The sequence below is a fragment of the Struthio camelus genome, chromosome 3 (genome assembly GCF_040807025.1).
Source record: "Struthio camelus isolate bStrCam1 chromosome 3, bStrCam1.hap1, whole genome shotgun sequence".
NCBI lineage: Eukaryota > Metazoa > Chordata > Aves > Struthioniformes > Struthionidae > Struthio > Struthio camelus.
This window is the reverse complement of record NC_090944.1, coordinates 145,032,865-145,055,563: the sequence shown is the minus strand read 5'-3', so window position 1 is coordinate 145,055,563 and position 22,699 is coordinate 145,032,865. Positions and strand designations below refer to the sequence as shown.

Below are 22,699 nucleotides of genomic sequence, written 5' to 3'. Positions count from 1 at the left end.
TAGCATAAGGGGGTGCCACAAGGACTTATGGGGGAAATTTTAGAACACATGCATGGGTTGCGCACACAACAAGTTCAAGCAAAAGTTAAGCCCTGTCTGAGCCTCAAACAAGCTTGTCTTCAAATCATTTTGTTTAAGAGATGAGTTTTTTTAAAACAGTTGTAGTCCTCAGGTTGGGAGTCTAAGATTTAACTGATTTTTGAAGGCAATTACATGAAAACAAATATGCAAGATTGTTATAGGGAATCCAGGTGGACAATTATGATGAGGTCTCTAAGCAGCTCGCCTCTCTCACAGGCAGTTCAGTGCATCTATTAGATGATTTGGGTGTTTTATAACTATTTAGTACATTACTCGAACACCACACTCAAGCTTGCTATACAATTCTTCTACAGGCACAGTCCCTATCAGGAGAAATGAGATTTGCAGCGTTCTTCTAGGTTCATCGAGCCAGGCTAGCATTTCAGTCTCATTCTTTCACTGAGACAATGTCTACTTTTAAGACACTCTTGGGTGACTTGGGTCACTTTGCCCTCTGGGTCTTAAGCTGAAATAAAAACTATTGTTGTTTGTTTTTTGAGAATTTGGTTTGGGGGGGGGAGGGGCTGTTGTATAACTTAGCATATCTCAAAGCTCTGCATTTGGCCAAGTATAACACTGCAAAGCAAAACAGCCAAAAAACAATGAGACAGCAGTCAAGCAGGGTGCACTTAAGTGATTTCTCCCCCGAAAGTCATGTGCGAAAGTGGGCAGCTGGGACTCCATGGTATCCTTTAATATATTGTACATATTCTACATGCCAGAGAACCTTCTCTCTCAGCATGCAGATCCAGGAACACTCTTTTCGTCTCAAACCAACCCTGCCACAGCAGTGCTGGAGGGCAAATCCCCTCCCTGGCTTTGAAGCCTTACTTTGAAGCCTCCTCTTCAGTGGAGTTTCTTGGGCTTTACTTACCTCTCAGATGAAGACTCCTAATATATCTTCATGCAGGTTGCCCCTGTGGGGACTGAACCTGCCTCTGAAAAGAAGACTACACAAGCTACTACACAAGCCAAGAGGTCCAGCTCTGAGAGCTCGAGTCATAGCCAGCTCATCTGCCAGGTGAAATGGCCACTAGCAGTGGAGGGGAGAGGACCACAGAGGTGGGAGCTCGCACTGCTTCCCAGACAGCACTGCACAACGGCCTTAACAAAGTCATTTTAGCCGACTGGCGTAAGTTTATCCATATGCAACATATGCCTGTGTTCAAGGCCTGCACTGGAGCTTTTAAGAGAGACTTACATAAAAATGAAGGAGGAAATATTAACATTATATTCAATTTAATTACTAAAACTCACTCTCAGCCATGACTGAGTTTCCATGCCAGAAGAGAAAGCCAGGTAGATAAGAAGTGGTATCAGCTTGTCAGTATACTGTATCCAGGCCAAACTGATAGGAAAAGAAATGCAAAGTCAGAAAACTTACACAAAGGACATGTAGGATGACGGCTCCATGCCTCCTGTCCTCGTTTGTAAAGATGTCATTGGGGAATTCGTGGAGAGCTGCAAAAAGGGAAAAAAAAGTCCAGATGCTTAATCAAGCTACTCAAAACTCCTACAACTGTTAAGTAACATAACCAAAAAAACCACCTGAGTCTTTCTGTAGAGTGGCAGCCTTAGAACAGCCAATGATTATGGGACCCTAGGCCATAGGGGCTTTGTTCTGTTATGGCATTCGTTTAGCTTAACTTGTCCTCTGTCAATTATATGCCTTTCCGCGAATGTTTACTGTGTAATTTGCTTCCATGGCAACCGTAGCATTACCTATGGCAAAAACACCTTGAAGATTGCAGATAAACTCTGAGCACGCAGCATTACACTCTTCTGAAAATATTCAAGGGGAAAAGGGGGATTCCAGCATGAGCAGCAGCAGGGCACACTTACCAACCACACTAACATTTTGCCTGAATGCCTAGCTGCATGCTAAGAAAGCCTTAGCTAGGAAATGGGGGGCTGGAGGTGTGCTCCGTCATGGAATAAGTGTAGGGAGCTGCAATTAGCACGGCTGGAAAACAGCACTTGTCTTATTGCAGTGCCCTTGGCTATGCTGCCTATGCACTTTCAAGCTTGTTCTTCTAGCAGAAAGGCCATCGTCCCTTTGTCTAGGCTTGCCTTTCCCTTGTCCCAGCTACTGCACTTGGTAAAAGCCTTTTCCTGTGCTCTAGGAGGAAGGTACTTTCTCTTTTCTAATCTCTTTCTTGTGGGAAAGGACATATTAGAACCCCAGCATGCATATGCAGGAACAAAAATTAAAACGGCTCAAGGATTACTGGATATGACCTTGATAGTACCTGTGTTTTATCACTGTTTCTTTTGGTTCGTATAAACAAGCCACTACATTTAAACGTATGCACGGTCGGAAGTCTCCCCAAAGGGCAGTGCAACGTTCTCTCTTCCATCCTTGAATACATCAAAAACTGCCTGAGCGATGGCCGAAGTAAAAATTGAAGTCATAGTCTCCGTTTCTGTCTTTGCTGTTCTGGCTCAGGACTGACAAATTTGGCGAGAAATCCCACGGAGAGGATAATCTGTGCAAGGACTGGTACAAACAAAAATCCTTTATGCACCAAGGTGGTCAGTAGGTACTTTTAAGCCTGCCTATCAATGTGACACTGGTTTTGCCGTGGGACAGACAGTCTAACCATTGCACCACCACCGAGTGGCCGATGGCTGCAGCCAACGGCAGCAGCAGTCAGTCCCTTGGTATGCAGTCTGGCCCCACTGCTGCACAAAGCTTCTTGCGTTTTGCAGACAACCTTGCTTTCCTCATTTAGCATTTGGCAACAGTGGTACCAGCTTATAGATGGGGGACAAGCAGGCAGGGACGTGAAATAATTTGCCTGAGATCACAGTGCCCCTGTGGTCCAGGAGAAAAGCTCTATGACCAGAAATGCAGCCTGGCCACGGAGGAGCCCACGAGGGTGGGGACCACAGCTCTCAACGAGTGCTGACATCTCAGGCCCAAACTTCTTCGGAAAGTTCAAAGAAGCCATCTTTCATTGTAGCAGTTTTTTTATGTGACTCAGGATGAACAGGAGAGTCACCAAAAGACTAAGAGACCTCAAATAGTTGTTTAATCCATCCCTGCCCCAAGACAGAACCAGTAAGACCCGTGTAATTCCTGGTAGGTACCTGGAGAATGAGTTCTTCAAGCCCTTTCAGGATGGAGATTTTGCCCTTCTGCAGCCTATTTTAGCACTTCACTATTGGAGCAGTTAGAAAGTTTTTCCTAATACCGACCTAAATCTCTCTTCCTGCTCTTTAAGCCTATAACTTACTGTTCCAGGTACAGTAAACACAGAGGACAGGTCATCTTGTTCCTCTCTATAGCTACATTTTCATGCTGTAAGATTTCAGCCTCCCTACTCAGCTTCTCTCCTCTTGACTTCCCAGCCCCAAGTTCTTGAGCTCTGTTGTATAGGCAACATGCACTGATCTCTGGAAATACTTGACACTCTCCAAATGGGCCCTAACTTTCTTGAAGTGCTGTTCCCAACGACAGGCACATTAGTTCACTGAGACATTGTAGCATGCTATCCTTCTGCCATTTAACACTCACTGAACAAATTCCAATGTCAAGATACTGGAATTTCCTGTACGGCAAAAGTTCTGATGCTAACTTGCTGCATTGAGAGATAACTAGCTAGGGGCTGAAAAGGGCCTAAGAAAGTGGCAGAAAGTGACATTTACAGAGGAAGAACAGTTTCCCTTTACCCTGCTTCTTAACTTCGTTGACAATTTGTGAATTCCAGATCAAATTAATCTTTCCCCCCTCCAAACTTCTCTCTGCCTCCTCAGAGATGTTCTCAAGGTGAGGAAGACATCTGCTGTAAGGCACTAGTGATGCAAGGATGGTTTTGCCCAAGGCATGTCAAATCTGTTAAAAAAAACCCAAGGATGCAGGTCTTTGGAGTTGCAAAAATTTCCATCAGAAAGGCTTAGCACTACTACAAAACCCCACAAGCTGTAACTCTGCATATGCAGATGGGGAAAGGCAAGCTGGAGACTTCCTGAAGACACTTCAACAGACACATATCTAAATTGTTGGAAGCAAATTTTGTGTGAAGTTGCTATTCCCAATGGCCTTGACGATGAGTAAGAGTTCCCATTTTCCCCCCTACTCTTACTGTGCCCAACCAAAGATCTTCAGTTAGTTTGGGTAAGGTGGCCAAGCCTCAGTCGCAGATCCACAGAGTCAGATCCTCTGCAAGGCAACAGCTATTGTCCATATAAATACAATTGCCCATGTATTCAAGCACTCCACTGGCATGGCCTGCGTATACTTCAAATAGTTTTTTTCCGTGCAGCAAACTCAAAGGCAAAGTCATTATCGTTCTGAATGAAGGATATAAATGTTTACTCTGTGGTAATACTGCAAGATTCAGGCAAACTTCATGGTCTAATAAGCTTCGGGAAGAGCATCTGCTGGTAGAATTGAACCATGAAGAAACTTCATGCAAAAACATAATTATTTCGAATAATGATATGAGCAGAAAAAAAAAGAAACAAATCAGATGCCGTTTCACACAGTAGAACTGCCCACTGGGAGGATAAGTGAATCCAGTTTCTGACCTCACTTATTCCCACAATAAATTTAAACCAACTGTACTGAAAACAAAAGGTTTACCGTGTGTCTCGGTGACCACATTATCGATATTGGGACTCCAAGTCTCTTTGTTCTGACACAACTACACTGTAAGACTGTAGCCTTACTGGGTGATGTGATTTTCAGTTTCTTTATACCCCTCCACCCAGTGAGACATGTTTAAGGCTTTACATTCTCAAAAATAATTGAGATCATTTTCTTCTGACCGTGATCTCTCTAGTGCCCTACAACACCTTGCTGTCCTCAGTTGTCCCCTGGCAGCCACGCTCCATCCAGAGAAGAAAAGGATGCAACCTGCATGGTCAGAAGGTGACATGCTAAATACGGTGTCTCCTCCCCAATTCCTTCCACACTTTGAAATTACGAAGTGGCAAATCTTGCAAACGAGCAGAAGTACGTTTACCATGCAGTACATTAGAAAATGGCAGAATTCATTGCCCGAGGATGCTGTGAAAGGCAACAAAGCAGGAGAGGCCCAAAAGGAGATCTTCCAGGGATTGTCTGCCAGCACTATTAAGCATGATAGTCTAAATGCAACTCCAGTTGCTGGAATGCCTGTCTCCAGCAGGCAGCAAGGGTATGCATCGGCAGAAGAACTGATCTTTACCTGCTCCATCTCTTATATGCCTCCCTAAGCATCTCCTACCAATCGCTTTAGAGGTAGGATGCTGGACTAGGTGGCTGTTAGGTTTGTTTCCTAATTTAGGCAGTTTTCTACATAATCGGAGAAAAGAAAGGGACATTTTGGAGGTTGCAGGGAGAGGTGATGGAAGCAAATCCCCACCTTCGTGGTTGCTCAAGCATTCATGCTTTTGCTTCCTTCCTCCATATAGCATTAAAAAGCACAAGCTCCAAAGTAACGAGCTTACTCCTAGAAGATGTTTGCAGTTTGCCTTGCCTTTATCACCTAGTTTCAATCTACATTTTTACTACAGTCCAATAAACTTGTAAGTCTTGCAAATGACACACACTAACAAGCATCTCTTAAAGTTGATAGCTAATTATGTGCCCTTCCAAAAAAAAGCTCAGCAATTTAGTTTGTTCAATTTACTTTCATTAAGAGTAGTGTACTTTTCTGAGATTTGCAATTCTATTTCCAAAGTCAGGCAATCTGCGTAACAGTTGAAAGGAGCACACAATATAGTTGGATAACCTTGGCTGCAAATATGATTTTGTTGGTCATTTAAAGGCAAACTACTTTCATTTACTCTAATGCTTTGTTATTGTTCTATATGTTAATTGGACTATAAAGCACTTAAAGACAGTCTGCCAATTAGGTTGTGGGAATGGCTTTTGGTTATAAACTGAAAAGCAAGTGTTAAGATGGTGTTCTGGCATTCCAAGTGTCTCTCAGTATTTCCAGATTTGAATTGCTCAATAACAACTAAAATGATGTTTTTCTTCTAATGGTCAGCTCTGCACATTCAGCCTGGAGTCGGAAAAATCAAGCTGTGTTTTTCCTGGCTTTCACATCGTTATCATTAATAAAGCTTCAGCAATTGAAATTTAATTAGCAATTCCATAGATGATTAAATGGAAAAATAACCCAGCTCACTCTCACAGCTCTGCTGCCTCTGAAGCAACAACTGAGCAAAAAGTAGTTACTTCTTAATTTTGTTACTAATGCAAGCAAGCAACCTACCCAGACAGTGCATCTGCAGAGGAAGACGTTCCTTTTTTCGTAAGTGGTCTTCTGACCAAAGGCTCAGTTTAATACTGTTAGTTGCATTCTTATGCGCTGGAAAATGTTGTAATGTGTCCTGACAAACTAGCGTGAGCTACTGGAGAAGTACAGAGGGGATCTTTAATATTAATCTTCTAATGAAGTAGCAATATCAGCAGCACCCTTGAACACAGAGTAAAAGATATCCAAACAGAGACACAGCCATAAAAACAATGCCATAGCACCACAAGGAAGGGCCACAGGTCAGAGCTTTGCGAGAAGCCGCCTGATGTGGTGGCACCTCCTGGGCTCCTTGGTCTACATCGCTCGCTTGCAGAAGAAACACGGGGAAGTATGTTTTTAACACTATGCAAAATGGTTTGCTAATGCATGTTCGCACACACACGCATGTGTGTGTGCATGTCCCTATGCTTCCCTCTCCCTCTTGCATTCACTCCCGCAACTGCCTAGTTGAATTTAGCACAACAATTCTTTACAGACAAAGATGATAAAAATCCAATCCTATTATCAAGAGTCTGTACTTGCTCAAGGGGACTGAAGCACACCTAAGGTCAAAGCATGCAGAAAAAAGTGTAAAAATAGAAAAAGCTTGTAGCTACTGGGAGGAGATGGGGTATCCTAGCCACCCTTTCTTCTGTGCATTGCAAAAACATTTAATCCTCTCTCAAGTTCAGCTTCCCCCTGCCCCACCCCGTAATGAAATGCACCTTCTTATCTGAGAAAATCTAAGGTGTCCAGCACTGTGCTCTCTAAACATCGTCGGGGAACAAATGCTTTTATGGCTTACACTTGAATGTATGCAATTATAAAATAATGTATGCAAATTTCAAATATGCTGCATTTTTATTAGATGCATCAGGTGCAGATGAGTACCGAGCTTTGCAAAACACACGAGCTCCTTTCTATAAAGAAATAAAGGGTGCTGCTGGAACACCACTCCAATAACAGCTGCCCTATTTAGCTAGTATAAAAGCTCATACAGTTTGTTACCTCACTTAAAAGAGAGAAAATAGGGGCAGATTTTGCCAAGCTTTTTTTGATTGAGCTGGGGAAAAAAAAAAAAAGAAAAAAAAAGAAAAAAAAAGAAAAAAACCCTTGTCCATGAACCTAAACCCACAGAATTAAAGATTCCTGCTTATTTCATAACTTCTTGTCCTGCAGACCCTGCAGGCATTTGGCTTGCAAACTGCAGAAGGGCAAGATCTTCACGAACATTCAGCATCTCCATGGACGTTTTCTATGTGGGCATTAGGTGCCATGCTAGCCGCCAACGCCCGGTCCTTTCCTTGCAGCAGTATTACAGCATCCAGCACTGAGAGCATTTCTACCACAGACATGCGAATTCCAGCCTGCAAGGGCAGGCAGCTCATTTTTAGCTTTGAGCTCAGGAGATGCACGTTCTCAGAAAATAAAGCTCGGGAGCAGACAGGGCAACACACTGTTTTCTTTAGGTGCAGTTCAACCTTGTATTGGCAACTTAAAAGCTGCTAGTCAAAAAGGAGTTACTAGAATTTGGAAATATTTGGACCTAGATGGCTCTAGTAGCAATTCGCCAATTAGCTTTGTTAAAGAGCCCAAGTAATAAAGGTGCGGATCGGCAGTAGGTGGAAAGAATTTGGCTCTTTGGCAGCACTTGAGGATGTGACACCACGACGTGAGATTTTTAGCAGAGTAGCTGCTCCAGTGCCGAACAGGGAGCCCGCTTCTTTCTACAACTGGCTATAGAGCAACTAACCCCAGCTTCCAGCTTAACCCCCGGAAATGCATACCAACGTTGCACCTATTGCTGTTCGCTCTCAGCGGAGCATTCATTCAAAAGAGTATTTTCCCCTCAGATTTAGAGAAGCATTTTGTATGCATGCTTGGTAGGGAAGAGTTACTTATTGGAATAAATTCTTGCCTTTTTATTCTAAATCAGTGTGCGATTCATTAAAATTGGAGCCCTGTTCAGCCTTGGCTTTAGCTGCCTTACAAAATGATCTGTGTTACTGCTCTGCTGAGGGTATTTGCCATCCTGATACAAATTTGCCCCTCTTCTGAACAGTCAGGCCACCTCAGGCACAAAGAAGGTGTTGCTGCATCTCACTCTTGGACTTTATCAGGAGGTGCTACCCTCCCAAGCCCCATGCCCCTGCAACTCCACTCCCTCCCTTGCTTAATGTCTCCACCCCTAATGTTTCTTCCAACACAGCTCCCAAAGTGAAGCAAGGGAAGGGAATTTGGTTCCCATAGAAAAAAAAAAAAAAAAGCTCTTGCAATGAAGTGAAGTCATTTTACTGAAGGAAACTCCTATTCCTCTATTTGTACCATAGATAATTCTTTGTTTTCATTGCGTAAGTGACCTCAGGTTGCCTACAACAGAGTACCACTTCTGCTTTAAAAATGAGGATCTTAGCAGCATTACCCTTATGGCTCTCCAGATCAATTAGAAGCAATGGGACCAAGCTGCACAAAGCAATGTGTGAAAAGTATATTGAAAAGAAACCTCCTAGAGGTTTCCTCAAGATCCAGAAAATCCATGCATTTGCGTCAATTTTCACTTCAGTGTCTACTAAATGAAACAGAAAAAAAAGATCACTGGAAGGATTACATATTAAAAAAAAAAATCCCTCTGCTGGAGCAATAGCTTTTGAAGCTGCAATATATATTTATTTTTAAACAAAGTCTTCATATAGCCAGTGTAGGTACTCTAGGGACAAGAAAATCCTTGGGAAATCTGCCATGGTTTTCATATAAGAAGCAAGAATTAAGGACGTTCAGCCTAGGTAATCAATTGTCAGCAAAGAAAATTGTCAGAAATTCAGAAACACTGTCCGTTTTCTCAGTCTGTCCTCACAAGACTTACATGGCCAGAGGCAAGTCATGTAAGAACTAGGCACTGCAATCCCTAAGCATCCTGTTATGTGACACAGAGAGGCCAAGGCTATACCTATATACAGCTCTCCAGGATAATCACCGTCTAGTGGCCTCTACTTGGCTTCCTCTTTCCCAAGAGCCCCTCAGAAGTGGGTTGCACATCCCATCATGTGGTAGGAAACAAGCCTACAGAAAGGCATGACTTGAAAAAACTGCATGGGGGCACTAGAAGACAGGATCTGGGTATCCAACTCCAACATTTAGAAACCACTGGTATTCACAAATACCACCGCTACTTCCCTGCCACTGATAGTCCCAGTGACAAATATGCTTCTGCAGCTTGAAAAAAATGCACACAGACGTGGCGGTGCCAAGCAGCTGGGTGCTAGCGCTCGTCTAAGCCCAGATGACAGATCACTCGTCCCCAAGCCCAGCCTGAGAGGCTCGGAGCATCCAACTTGCAACAGGAAACCAAGTACACCATCAGCAAGGACCACCCCAGGAACACAGAGCTAAAGGGAACATCATTATGCCCTTGGGTACATGCACGAGGTGTCTGCATCTCAGGTGGCGCTTGTAGTCTCCTCCTGTCTCAGAGAAGATGTAGCACGACTGTAAGGGGCTCAGAGAACAGCATCCAGAAGGATGGATCGGCCTCCGTGCAAGAGATGCTGGAACAGAGACAAACTCTGCAATCTGGAAAAAAGATACAGCAGAGCAGGGGTTTCTGGAATCGAGAGGCAAAGAGAGGGAGAACAGGGAGCAACTGCCCCTTGGCTCTCCCTGTACAAAAATTAGGGGGCATCAGATGAAACCCACAGTAAGCAGGTTCAGAGCCACAGTGGCCCTTCAGGCAGCACACATGCAGAGCTCAGCTGCGAAACGGCCTGTCATAGGACACCACGGATCGTAATTTTCCATGACTTCAAAAAGCCAACTGACAAATTCTTGGAAGAAAAGAAGTCCATCAGGAATATTAACTTAAGCATTGTCCCTATGGCTCTGGAAGTCCCTGTATAGCAAATAGCTGCAGTCTGGCAAAATGCTTCAGGAATTGTCACCGCACACTTGCTTAATGCTTTTCTTCCGCTTCTACTATTGTCATCTATCAAGGAGAGATATTATTAGCCTTGGTGGACCTTTCGGTGTGACCTGGCACAAGTACTCTTTTGAGCCCACGCTGTCAGCTCTAAACATAGGGAAATAACAAACACTTCAAGACAATGAGTTAAGTTTTTTCTTCCACTCTCAAATTCATGTTTTTAAACCCAGTCTTGAGATTGCGGATTGCTTCAGGGTTAGTGATAATATTACATTCACCCTCCATTTGCACGCTGCCTAGCCTATTTTGCTGAACACCAACAGCACCCCCTGAATGATACTGACTCTGACACTGCTGTAGGCCCTACCAAATAAGCAGGGGAGTTTAGCTGAAGTTCGTCCCTCCTGCTGTGCCCCCAGGAACCTGCCAGGGTGAACCTGCTGAAGCAAGGAGGCTGAGCGGGCTCAGGTTTGTCCTGGTATAGCAATGCCAGCTGCATGCAGAGCTTGGTCCTCCCTATGGCCACCAGGAGCCAGAAGGAGGTCCCAGATCACACATGCCTCAGGCCCAGCTTGCAAATTCAGTGCCACTACCTGAGCTCAGCTATTTCTTTTAAAAAGCAGTTAAAAACATCTAGGACAAAGCACAGTGCCCGGGAAGCCAGGGTGGTGGGTCATTTTAACCAAGAACTCCCTGACATAGACAACATACAATATGGGAGAAGTCAGAGGCATGTTAAAGCATTATGGAGGAATAAAATTCCCACCAAAGTCTCCCTTCATAATGGAGCACACACAGCAGTTAGGAGATGCCCTGCAAAATAAGCAACCCAGAGCCAGAACAATTTTCAATGCCCTCTGTTAATGAATTGAGAGATTTAGATCTAAACTGCTATTGCATATGTTTAGCTTTGTAACTACTACTGCTTGGAGATTCGCTCAGACCCAAATTGCCCTGCGCTCTGGAGCGCTCCAGTCCCTGCAGATGAAACCCCATGGTAACAGCTTTAAATCATGCAGTACAAAGAATGGGACTATGACAATCCTTAGTTGTCTTTAAAAGCAATGAGAATCAATTCAATTCCCTCTGGGGGAAGAGGAAGGGAGGAACAATGGTTTTTTATTTTATGTTTCTCTTTCTGCCAAGAAAAAGTAAAAATGGTGTCTGCATTACAGTGACATGATCTATAATTCAAGAGAGCTCATCTATGTTGATATATCAATAATATATCATTTTGCTAATGTTTCATTGGTGTCACTGCTTAACTACTGAAAACAAGCAGTTGAAATAGTGTGGAGTACAGCACACTTCTATAAAATCATGCAGCACTGCCCATGGCTGACAGCACTATCCTGTCCATCGCAACAGCTTTGCAACGGGCTGCCTCTTACCAAGCAACGCACATGCAGATGGCGTTCTCCGCATCTTTGCAGTAATGAATTCTATTTACTGAAAAGTAAATAGCTATTGTGGATGGTCAGGCAGCCATGAGTTTATGCACACGTCCACTTCCTTCGGTTATTGCGTGCTGATTTGTTTGTGCAGAGAAAAAATGGGCTTATGCCAAACACAAAGGATGCTGGTGGTAAACATACCAAACAAAAGCATTTTTTAATAATTCCAGGCTAACTCTTTAAGAGTAGCCACCAATGCATCCAAAGCATTAGTATCATGAAATGGAGCCTTGCTGAGAATTGAGTCATCAAGTCCATCACAAGCTAGCTCTGACCAACACCTAAAATCTTTCCTGCAGCATGTCTGGGTAGGTGCTGGACCACATTTCAAAGTAAAAGGGCCTAAAGGAAGAGATTTGGGGTCAGCTTGCCCCCTAGGAAAATCAACCGTTTCCTGCAGGAGGGAGAGCAGGAGGAAATAAGAGTGCACACAGCCCTGAGGGGCTTTAACAATGGTTGCACTCTCCAAGGACAATCCTTACCGTTGATGGGGTACATCGATGCCAACACCCCTTTTTATTACCCATGGAAAGTGGGCGCTATGGAGGGAAGAGCTGGTAATAGTTAACACTGATTTACATAGTGGTATTTTGGAAGGGGACCTGCCTGGTGGCAAGCACAGGAAAAGAGCCAAAAGCTCCAGCACATGTACATACAACAGCAGCTTTGACGCCTCTTGCCCATACCTCTCCCCGCGCAACCACGCAGGTATAGGACCCATGCAGACGGGATATCTACGCACATGGCAATCACACAACCTGCTCTGCCCGCCTTCCCGAGCTCTCCTTCCTCCCTGTTTCCCAACATCAACACCCTATAATCTGCGTTCTTCGCAGATTTTACCACAAGGTTCCCCCTCATCTGCTGTCATTACACCAGTGCAGCTGCTACCTAGAGCCCACTGCTGCTTGCACGCCCTCATCATGCTATGACAAGCGACTCCATCAAAGAATTTCTTCCTCAAAAATCTTTCTGGGAGGCAAAAATTCTCGATACTACCAGACTGGCAAAAAACAAAACAAAAAAACCCCCCAAACCCTAAACCCTACATTTAGGAGTATGCCTTATTTAAGGACATACATAACTTCTCTTGACTTCTCTATAAGAAAATTATGGACTGAAGTTTATTTTCCCAAATGACGATACCTTCCCCAGTGCTGAACAAGGAACTTAGTATCACTGGAAAAAGTAACATTCCCATGGTAGGATGCCTTATTGTTAACACCTAGAGACACCAGTCCAAGCATAAGACATTTCCACTCATGCAAAAGCCCCAACTATTTTTCACTGAGAAAGGCAAGATTTATCTATTTCTTTGCTTCTGACACAGTGAGCATGCACTAAATCAGATAATAAAAGGTCCCCCCTTTACAGAAAGGGATAGATTAAAAATTCTATTTCACAGCCTAAGCAATATGTAAGAGATGTAAAGCCTTCCCATTCCCTTCTTAGTGAGGTGAAAAATTTTGCCATACTTCATGAAAAAGGAAAAAGAAGCTTTTCATTTTTTTCTGGGCAAAAAAAGCAAAACTCAGTTCTCTGGCAGGGGACTTTTTCTGGACGTTCAAATTTAACCTCCGAGAAACTGAAAGAAGATTGCAAGGAAGATATCTGAGGCTGTCTAGAGTAATTAACATATTAGATTCAGAAGGAGTGAGCTATGCTTCTGCAACACGCCTGTTCTCCTATTTAAAGAGGCTCTTCACCCGCAGGAAGAACAAAAGAGCCACCAGAAGGAGATGTAACAGCAAGAAGAACAGAGTTAGAAGGGGACAGGAGCAGATGAGGGCTGTGATCTGCATACAAGGCATACATATTTTCATCTTGACTTTCTGGAGACTCTCTGGAGAGCGTAACCCTTGCAAAGGAGGGGGCATCTTGCAGCAGCAGCGCACCTGGGAGCTGCCACAAGCTCCAGCAGCCCACCGAGGGGATTCACACCAAGTGTCAGCCACCCAGAATGCCCCATCACACCCCACTCAGCCCTGAAAGTGCTCTTGTGCAAGCCATTCAGGTGATTTGTGTCTATTCTCAAGCCAGGCCAGCGGGGAAAGAGGGGGTTGAGGAGATCTGGGTTCTCCTTCTGCCTGGGTGGCGGAAGTGATTTGTGGAGGCTCTCGGGGTCTAGTTGGCTTTGCCAAAGGCCAATGCTTCCTGGATTGGCAGAAAGAGTGGAAGATGCCTCCTCCCACCACGCAGGAGGGCTGAGCACTGCATCGGCAAGCTTGCCACCCGCCAGCACCCACCACAGCCCTGCTGATCTCATGGACACCTATCGAGCCCTCCGGTCCCCCAGAAATCCTCCCTCCTTGGCTTTTGGGCATTGGAGACATTTTGCGTTTCTCAGAAGCCATTTCTCAGGTATATAGCATGGTGCCGGTAACCAAAAAACTGAGGGGCTGGAGTTGGGCAATAGCGACTTGTGCTGAAAGTGGGACTGAAGCAGCAGAGGACGCTGCTAAATTTTGCAGATGTGTTGGAAATACCAACAGGCTGCAATTTGAAGCATCCTTCCCCGTTTTCGGAAGGGGTTGGCAGCTGAGGGGAGCCAAGCCCAACTATGTGCCCCTTACAGAACTGGCTGCCAGGCAGTCGAAAGGATCCGCTGGACTTAAACCTGTGCAAAGAGCCATGGTACAGGAGCCAAGGCAGCTGCACGCATCGGAGAGGCCATGCAATTGCTCTGGCGCGCCCTTCGGCTCTGCGCAGGGGCTTTCTCTGTAAGTTAGGATGCATAATACATGCAGCACGGGCAGGATTCCAGATCATCTTCTTTCTCCAACAAAAATGTGGCAGCTGTTTGTCTTTTGCTAAGCAGATGACTTTTTTTCTCCCTGAACTCCTGCATGTCTGCAGCATCCTGTGTTTGGTTGGCTGAGTGCTCTGAAGAGAGGGAAGCTGGACTGTACTTGAGCAGGGAGAGAACGCAGAAACAACTAAATATGACCAAAGGTTTCCACCCGCCTTGCCAGCCAACTACAGCATTGCAAGTAAAATAATGCACCCCTTTCTGCTCAAATGACCTTAAGATTGCCTTTCCTTTGTGTCCAAACCGGCCTTGAACAGGATCCAATGTGCAGTACTCCCCAGGTCACTCTTATTTCCACAAAGAGTTTCATATCACAGATCCAAAAACCAGAGATGACAAAATGACCCCCAATATTTTCCATGACACTATTGCAAACCTTTGGTCACTCCACCGGCTGAAAACAGGCAGCTTCCTAATGGAGAACAGAACTACCTCAGGGCCAGATTCACACCACAGATTGGGAACCTTGCCATCATTCAAAGTCAGGCCTCTTTTTTTGGCCTCCTCCTCCCCAGAGGAATCACCCAACCCTTCTGGAATTTGAGTGAGGATGCTAGCAGGCAGGACCTAGGTATCCTCAACCTCATCGGTCGTTGCTCTTCTACTCTCTCATGAATGACCCACATCTTTCCAATGATCAAATCAGTCTAAAACTGCTCTTCTTAACATCCATAATTTAGTGGCCTTTTAAGAACTTACTTAATTACTTTAATAAACAAGACCACAAAACAATTCTGCCTGAATGGCCTCTCAAAAGCCCTCCTTACTCCCTCTCCCTGAAAGAGGCCTGTTTCTATTTTACTAATAACAGATCCTCTGAAAGCCACAGCTCATCATCTTCACTGGGAAGGGGAAGGAGGATCTGATGACGTCCAAAGCCCAGCCATACAGAGATGGCCACGGAGAGCAGTCCGCGGGCTGAGGGGCCTTTGTGTGATGGCACCAACAGGTGTAATGAAGTTAGATTTATCATCTTTAGCCATTCCAGACAGATTTTCTTCCCACTGATCTTTCGCTTCCCTTATCAATAGGACACTTAACAGTCCAGTCAAAATACACATTTCAACTACAGATAACTGTTATTTTATCAGTTCCTGTGTCAGACCAGATCATGGCAAGAGGCAACGTCATGGGAGCATCACGACTGGAACTACTGAGCTTAGGTAAGTATCTGTCTGCAGGTACCACTTGGTGGGATGAACAAGATAAACCATATATGGTATCGTCAAAATGGGAGAGGTCTTTCTTTTTTTTTTTTTTTTTGGAGAGTGGTAAGTTCTCTATGGGCTGGAGGGGGAGAGAAAGGAGGGAGATGGAGGAATGGAAATACGAGATGAAGAACCATGTACAACATGGCAAATTATGAACTGGCAGCTCATTTGCATTGGAAATGGCAATGCACATCACTCCTTCCTAGCCTGGAAGAAGCACTCAGCAGAAATCATTGACTAAAATACCAGGCACGGCAAGCTTCTCAGCCTACCCACCTATACAAACAGCTCTCATTAAATCTTCCAAGAAGTCTCAGTTCTACCATATAGAACCAATTCTAGGATGGGAAACCTTGGCCAGGCATGCGATTTTATACTGTAGTGGTATGTTATCTACATATAAAATACGCATCAAAAGGACAGTGATTTTGTTAGTATATCTAATGGCTTAGCTGCTTGTAATATTTCACATACCCGATTTTTGGATATTCAACATTTGAGATATTCAGAGTTCTACACAAATTGCAAAGCGCCTTTCCCTTGAAATGAGGCACTTATGAAGCGTCTAACCTTGGGCATCCCCTGTCCTGTCCCTCCCTTCCTTTAGACTCTCTTTGTTGTATTTTGCATTGCAGTGTGCCTTCAGGCTTGCACCCTGTTCTATCATGTGGCCACCCCAATGCGTGAAGCGTTCCACATGAGTAAGATACAGAAGAGGCTTCCCTGAAACAGATGCTCTCCACAGATACCTGAAGGCAGCAACGTAAAGCCTGGAAGGAACAAACCTCTACGTATAAGCAGAGCCCTTGTGAGGATAAAAAGGTTCTGCCTTGGCCTCCATACAAATGAACGGCTTGCAAGGTCAATGGCTGATCTGAGGGCAATAAGCAAATGTATCTAAACACCAAGGCGGGGAGAAAATAGAAGTAACACAATATGCAGTAGCATATGACTTGGAGAGAGGTTAAGTCACATACAGCAGCAAGCGACCTTTAAATAGAAGGTCATATTTTCTTTTCTTCAGTGGGAGACTTATTTCTGTCATACCAAGATTCTGGCAGCTGGATTCCAGGATCTCTCAGTTTTTGTATTGCATTTGAACATGCTACAGTTTTGGGGTTTTGATTTTCCATCACTATCAGAAATTACTCCTTCTAGAAGGAAATACATGGAGGCATTAACAAAATTGCCAACAAGTTATAACTTTGTGGACCCAAGCCCAGCTCCCTTGGATCCAGATGTTTCCCTTGGCAACTGCAATACTTGTGTTACCTGTTAACAGCCACGCTCTAGGCAGAAATAACTGCCACAAGGAAAGCTCTTAGCAAAACCACAGCAAAAAAAGGAGGACTCTCTGGTTCTACTCTGTCCTCACATGAACTGCCAGAAATTCCTAGTAACTTACTGGCTTAATTAGAGCTATTCTGGACTTACTGGATTTCTTCTGACTGGGAACAGAATTCAGTCCCTCTTTAATTAGCTTCATTTTTAGGAACAAATATTTAGGCTATATTCATAGTGAAGGGTTAGCCTGTTTGGCTAGAAGCAGTTTTATAAAATAACCTACAAAGAAACAGATGCTGTCTTCAAATCTAGGGGAGAATTTTTCTTAATCTTGAGGAGGAAAGGGAGGAATATTTTCAGCTCTCAAGATCCCAAGCACAGGACACAGGGATGTCACAAGTTTACAGGAGGGTAGACAAGTCCATCCTGGTATGCTTCAGCCCTATCCCCATTATGAGGGTGTCTACATTAGCTCATGCCAAATACCCTCCTTCAAGACGGGCAGAGTCTGCCTTGCCTGAACAGGTGAGCCGACCACCCCTTGGGAAGAGCTTTGTATCAAAGCGCTTTTAGGCAACCTCAAAGCCCATCACAGGATGGTTTGTCTGTTCCTCAGGGTGAATGGAGGTCTTGAACTAGATGGGGTTGCATGACTCTGAGTTTGGGCTTCAGCCTCTAACCCAAGTCATGCCGTTAGTAACACACTCAAAGAACAAATGTTTGTGCATATGAATATCTGGGAGGAAACTTGCTAAAGAACAGGATAAACCCTATGATCAGCCTGCAGCATGCATACACGCGCACGCACACACACGCACACACACACACAGCTGGAGACAATCTGCCAAGTGCTCACTGTCACCCCATTGGATGAGACGGTTCGCAGGCCCACAGGAACCTCTTAGTGGCCTCTTTAGCGGCTCGGTTTTCTTGCTAGGACGTCGGTGTTGGTATGTCAAGGCTGTAGCTTAGACACATGGTCCAGGGAATGGTTCCCGGTGCAGGCTGCTCATTCCAGCCAGAACATCACATTGCCAAGCAGAGGACGTTGTTCATCTAGCACTGTAATGCGTTCAGGCTACCTGCAGATGTATCTATTCATGTCATTAAATAGCAGGGCTTTTTTTTCAGGAAAAATCAAACTGGCTGCCAGGTATCAGCCACATGATGGTGCTTCAAGGACAGATGGCATACGTGCTAGCCACCAGCACCAGCATATCGAACATTCATTGCAGCTCTGGCCCATGCCAGCCCAATGTCACAGAGCTCTATGTGCTGATTTGCACATAGGTTGCTGGATACACACAAAAGCTTGGGCAAGTAGCTGAAATACAAGACAGATGTAGTCAACATTTTTGCCAAAGAAGCAGATAACTACCACTGCTGTGGGAAAGAGTTGTGGTCGTTCTGCCTATCTTGGAGTATTCTATACCTGTGAGAGTAGGCTAAGCTCACAGATCTATCTATCATACATCTTCCCTTCCCAGGAGGAAAGGATGCAGAGAGAGCAGATAGCAAGGATCCCAGGCAAGGTAAGTTCTCCCTGTAGATAGCAGCAATGGAAATAAAGATATTGAAAGACTGAAGCCATCTAGTCCTTTGGTTAACTCGCTAGCAAGCTTTACAAAGTCTCTGTCTCTTGTAGCTGTGGTAAGCAATCCAGTTCTGGGGCGGTAAGTCTCCCCTTTGCATCTTTATTTTTCACTCTAGGTTGAATTCTGCCCCTGACTGTCTGCATATCTATTTGGACATAAAGGAAATGCCTTTTTGAAAAGCCTATCTATTACGAGATTTTTTCAGTTCAAGTGTGCGTCTCCATATCCTTTCCTTGGATCAGAGTAGATCAAACCACCCTTGAAAAGGCCTTAGATGATAAGGGTAAAAGCTCAGGCCCATTGAATTAAACGAATTTTGTCACTGGCTTCAGTGAGTCCAGAATTTCATTTGTGTTGAACTTTTTGACTTAGATATACATATGCTAATTAGCTGATCTTCCAGCATTTAAAATCAAAACACTTTATTCTGTCACCAGGAAAAATTAAGTAACACTGCTTGATGAATAATTCAGATCAGACTAACACTTATTTCACATTGTCCTGTTTATATAGTTTCCAATAAATCATCAATAGATGCAAAGATAAGCATTAAAGAAGAGGCAGAATTAAAGCCATGCAGTCTTAATTTGGCCCTCTTGTTATATCCACGTCATAACACAGTTATTTCAGAAATACAGCATTCCCCTCCCTCAGCCTTTTGCCTCTTTCAGTAAATGAGACATATTTACCTGCCTTGTTCTTGCATTGCTTTTGCACTCCCATACTGCTGACAGACAGTCTGTGAAAGTGAGCATCTTACTTGCCTGTGAGCTTTTGCAAAGGTGCATAACATATCGATTGCTTTCACATGCAGAGATCTAGCTCATTGCACTAGCGCTGCAGGAGATAAAGCTGGGTTGTTTATCCCCATTTCACAGATGGGGAACAAAGACACAAAGGTGAAGGTCAAGAGGCTCTACTAATTGATAAGACCACAAGAGCTTCTTCCCACTAGAAGAGTATATAATCAAGTATATGAATTTTTGATTTTCTAGGCTCAAAGCCAGCTCTCAGCGATTTCTGAATGCCCAGCACTAGCTGACTCCTGTGACTCAGACACACCAAAAATGAACAATGCAACAAAAGAGATCACCTCTGAAAACTGTCAAGGCACCCACGGGCCCCTTTACAGGACTTGCCAATGCTGTGGCAGCAAGAGGAAAGGAAGGCACATCTCTGTACTCAACTCTTCTCATCCTGAGACCATTCACCCTCTGCCTACAGTCCTCTGGCTCTCTCACAGCACGCTCTCTCAGCCACTGCAACTTGTGGAGCAGGATCCCTACAGAAAAAACATCCGTGCTACTCTTATTACCACTTAGCAGAGAGTCTGCTCTGCACACTGACACTGAGTCAGGGGGCACAGACTGGAAATGAGGGGTTTTCTGTAACTATTACCTTTATATAGTCGAAGGACCCAAGACGAGGAAGTCCTGTTCAGCCCAGGGCTCAAGCACGCCTAGAATGGACTGCAGCTTCAGAAGGTGATGCAAGGCCATCTTTGTGCAGGTTACAGTTTTGCAGAAGTGCACACATTTGGACATACTTTCATAGGGATATGCCTTTTATCTTCCATAGCATCAAGGAGATGCTCTCTCTGCCAAAGCTAGAGATAGGAAGGAAAAGAATGTAGGACTGCTATAGATTTTGACACCCCTCTCCCCAACAATCTTCAGAGGAAAAACAGGTTGTGAAATTTAAACCCCCAAATTAAAATCCTCACAGTAAAAAGCAGCCGAGGTTAAGACCTTCAAGTGGAAGCAACAGGCTGCCTTCATAACAGGAATGCAAACAGCCCCGCCTGGAATATATGAGCAGTGTAAGAGACATCAGCTTGAAAGAATCAGCAAGAAATGCAGAGCTGCAGAATATAAACAAGCTGGAGCGGAGATCTTTGCTTGTAGTGCTGCTTCATCACTCACAGTCAGCCACGGGTGAAATGAGGAGATGTGAGCCCGGGGTCATAGAGCACGCTGGGAGCGCGCATGCTCCAAGCCAAGGCATCCACGTTTCAAACACAACTCTTTCGATGCTGCACCTGGAACTTGCAGTAATGATGATGTGAATAAGCAAAAAATCCTGTCCTAATGAAAATGGATTTGTAATCTTGAGCTGCACTTTAGCTAGAGTCTAGTCTCTCCCTCTTTAGATGGCATGAGCCACTGGTGGAGTAATACGAGTTAGCAACCTACGGCTTTTCATGATTACACGGGGATGGGTTTGGCCATGTGCCAACGATGATCAAGCGAGAGGAATGCTTTTACAGCCCTTTATCCAGGGGAGCACATCAGCCCACGATGGCTGCTCTGATGTGCTCTGTAACACAAGAAAAACAACTTTTTGCTAGAATTAGCCTCAAACAGCCTATTCTTTCCACACAGAGCAATCAGAGAAGAAGTTGAAGGGCCTTAAGTCAAAAGCAACTGTCCTCAGTTTGCTATTGATCCTGCCTTCATGAGTCACAAGTTATCATCTCCTTGCTCCACGCTTCAAGCGTGCAACTTCAATGGATAGACACTTCCCAGGTGCTACCACAGGGAACCACAAGCCCAGCCAGGATGCTTCATCCATGCACAGCACCGTGGGGACCCTGTAACAGAGTCATTTATGCGATTGTTCTCGAAGAAAACTGTCAAGAACAATTAGCAATGTCATGGGGTCACATCAGCAATATAACTGGGACTGCAGTCTTTCCGTGTGCTCCCTATAGGTTGTGAAGTTGTGACTTTTGTTTTAAGGGACCACTGCAGGGTGGGGGCATTAAAATGACACACACTTGTCTATCTGACTGTTCTTTAATTAAAAAAGAGGTGTAAGACTATCCTTAGTCAGGCTTCATTTTAACCGATGGTTTCACCCCTCTCTGTCAATAGGGAAGAGCTATCATAGAGTCGTTTATTAAATTTCACTAACGGCAACTTTAGATAAGATGATGCCGGGTTGTAAATTTTATTAAATGAATTAGTGAAAATGCTCAACAAGAATTAATTTTATTTTTCTACAGAGTATACCCGCAAGCCCGACCTTAGCCACTGAAATTTCACCTTACAGTATGTCTAGTATTCTCCACATTTTCCCTTGAAAGCAATTCGACGAGTGACAATTTAAATAGGTTCCATTAGCCACTATCAAAACGACGCAGAATAAGTTTGATACTGCTAAATGATTAACCTGGGAAAACACCCCCAGAATTGTATTTGACATGACCGTCTTCCCTAAATGCCATATTTGAGAGCACAAAATTACTCAGGGTGGCTTTATCCAGTCTGGACACACATTCATTCTTTTAATTTGCCAACGGCTTTCAGAACAATCTACTCCTATGTTTCCATCTCTAGTTCTCTTATTTTCATTTCGCATCTGTTTAATTCAAACAAGACTTGGGAGAATCAGAAATCTGTCTCTTGACATAAAAGTAGTGAAGAAGTCAACATACAGCCGCACTTTTAACAAGGAGGGCAATGGGCGATGGAGGGATATGATGCATTTGCCATCTCTTGACGTCTCCATAGCCAGACTGCAGGAACTGCTTAAGAAACCCTTCAGCTAGGTGCAACGTCTCTGGGCTCAGCACAGAGATTACCATGTAATGGCTGTGATGCACAGAAGAACAGAACTGAAGATCTAATGGTCTTTTTGCCCATAAACTATGAATTTCACATCTTAATAGTGTTACCCTAGACGAGTTCTGCCAGAGGTCATACGCGGGGGAAGCCGCCTTCACTGGGCCCAGGAATACACTGCTTTTCTGGCTAAGACATGAGGAAGTCATGAATTTCCATTGCTGTCTCATAGCCCTGGCCCTACTTTGTCAGAGTCTAGGAGATGATAGCATAGTTAAGGGGGAGGAGACAACTTCACCTTTTACACGCTTGGCGCTTACACATGCACAGCTGGCTCTGTATTTATCTGGTCTGAAATTTAGACTCAGTAACTTTTCTAGGCATACAATAGCCTTACAGTGCAACAGGAGATTAGACAGGCTTCTCTCATACCTCCCCTTCTCCTTCACATAAGAGAAACAATTTTTATTTGACTTCTTGAAATCCAGGAGAGACAATACGTCCTTCCTAGTAACAACCCTCATTTGGCTTTTCGCATAAAGAAATTCTGTGATCC

General features: G+C 44.3%; 1 protein-coding gene across 2 annotated transcripts in view; it reads right to left on the bottom strand.

Moving 5' to 3' along the window:
- Nucleotides 1-22,699, bottom strand: part of SLC24A3 (solute carrier family 24 member 3) — a 270,569-nt gene that overhangs the window by 114,067 nt on the left and 133,803 nt on the right. For both annotated transcript variants that reach the window (XM_068940760.1, XM_068940762.1), the window contains exon 3: nucleotides 1,466-1,542. In XM_068940760.1, the coding sequence (XP_068796861.1) occupies nucleotides 1,466-1,542 (77 nt within the window). The remainder of the gene's footprint in view (nucleotides 1-1,465; nucleotides 1,543-22,699) is intronic.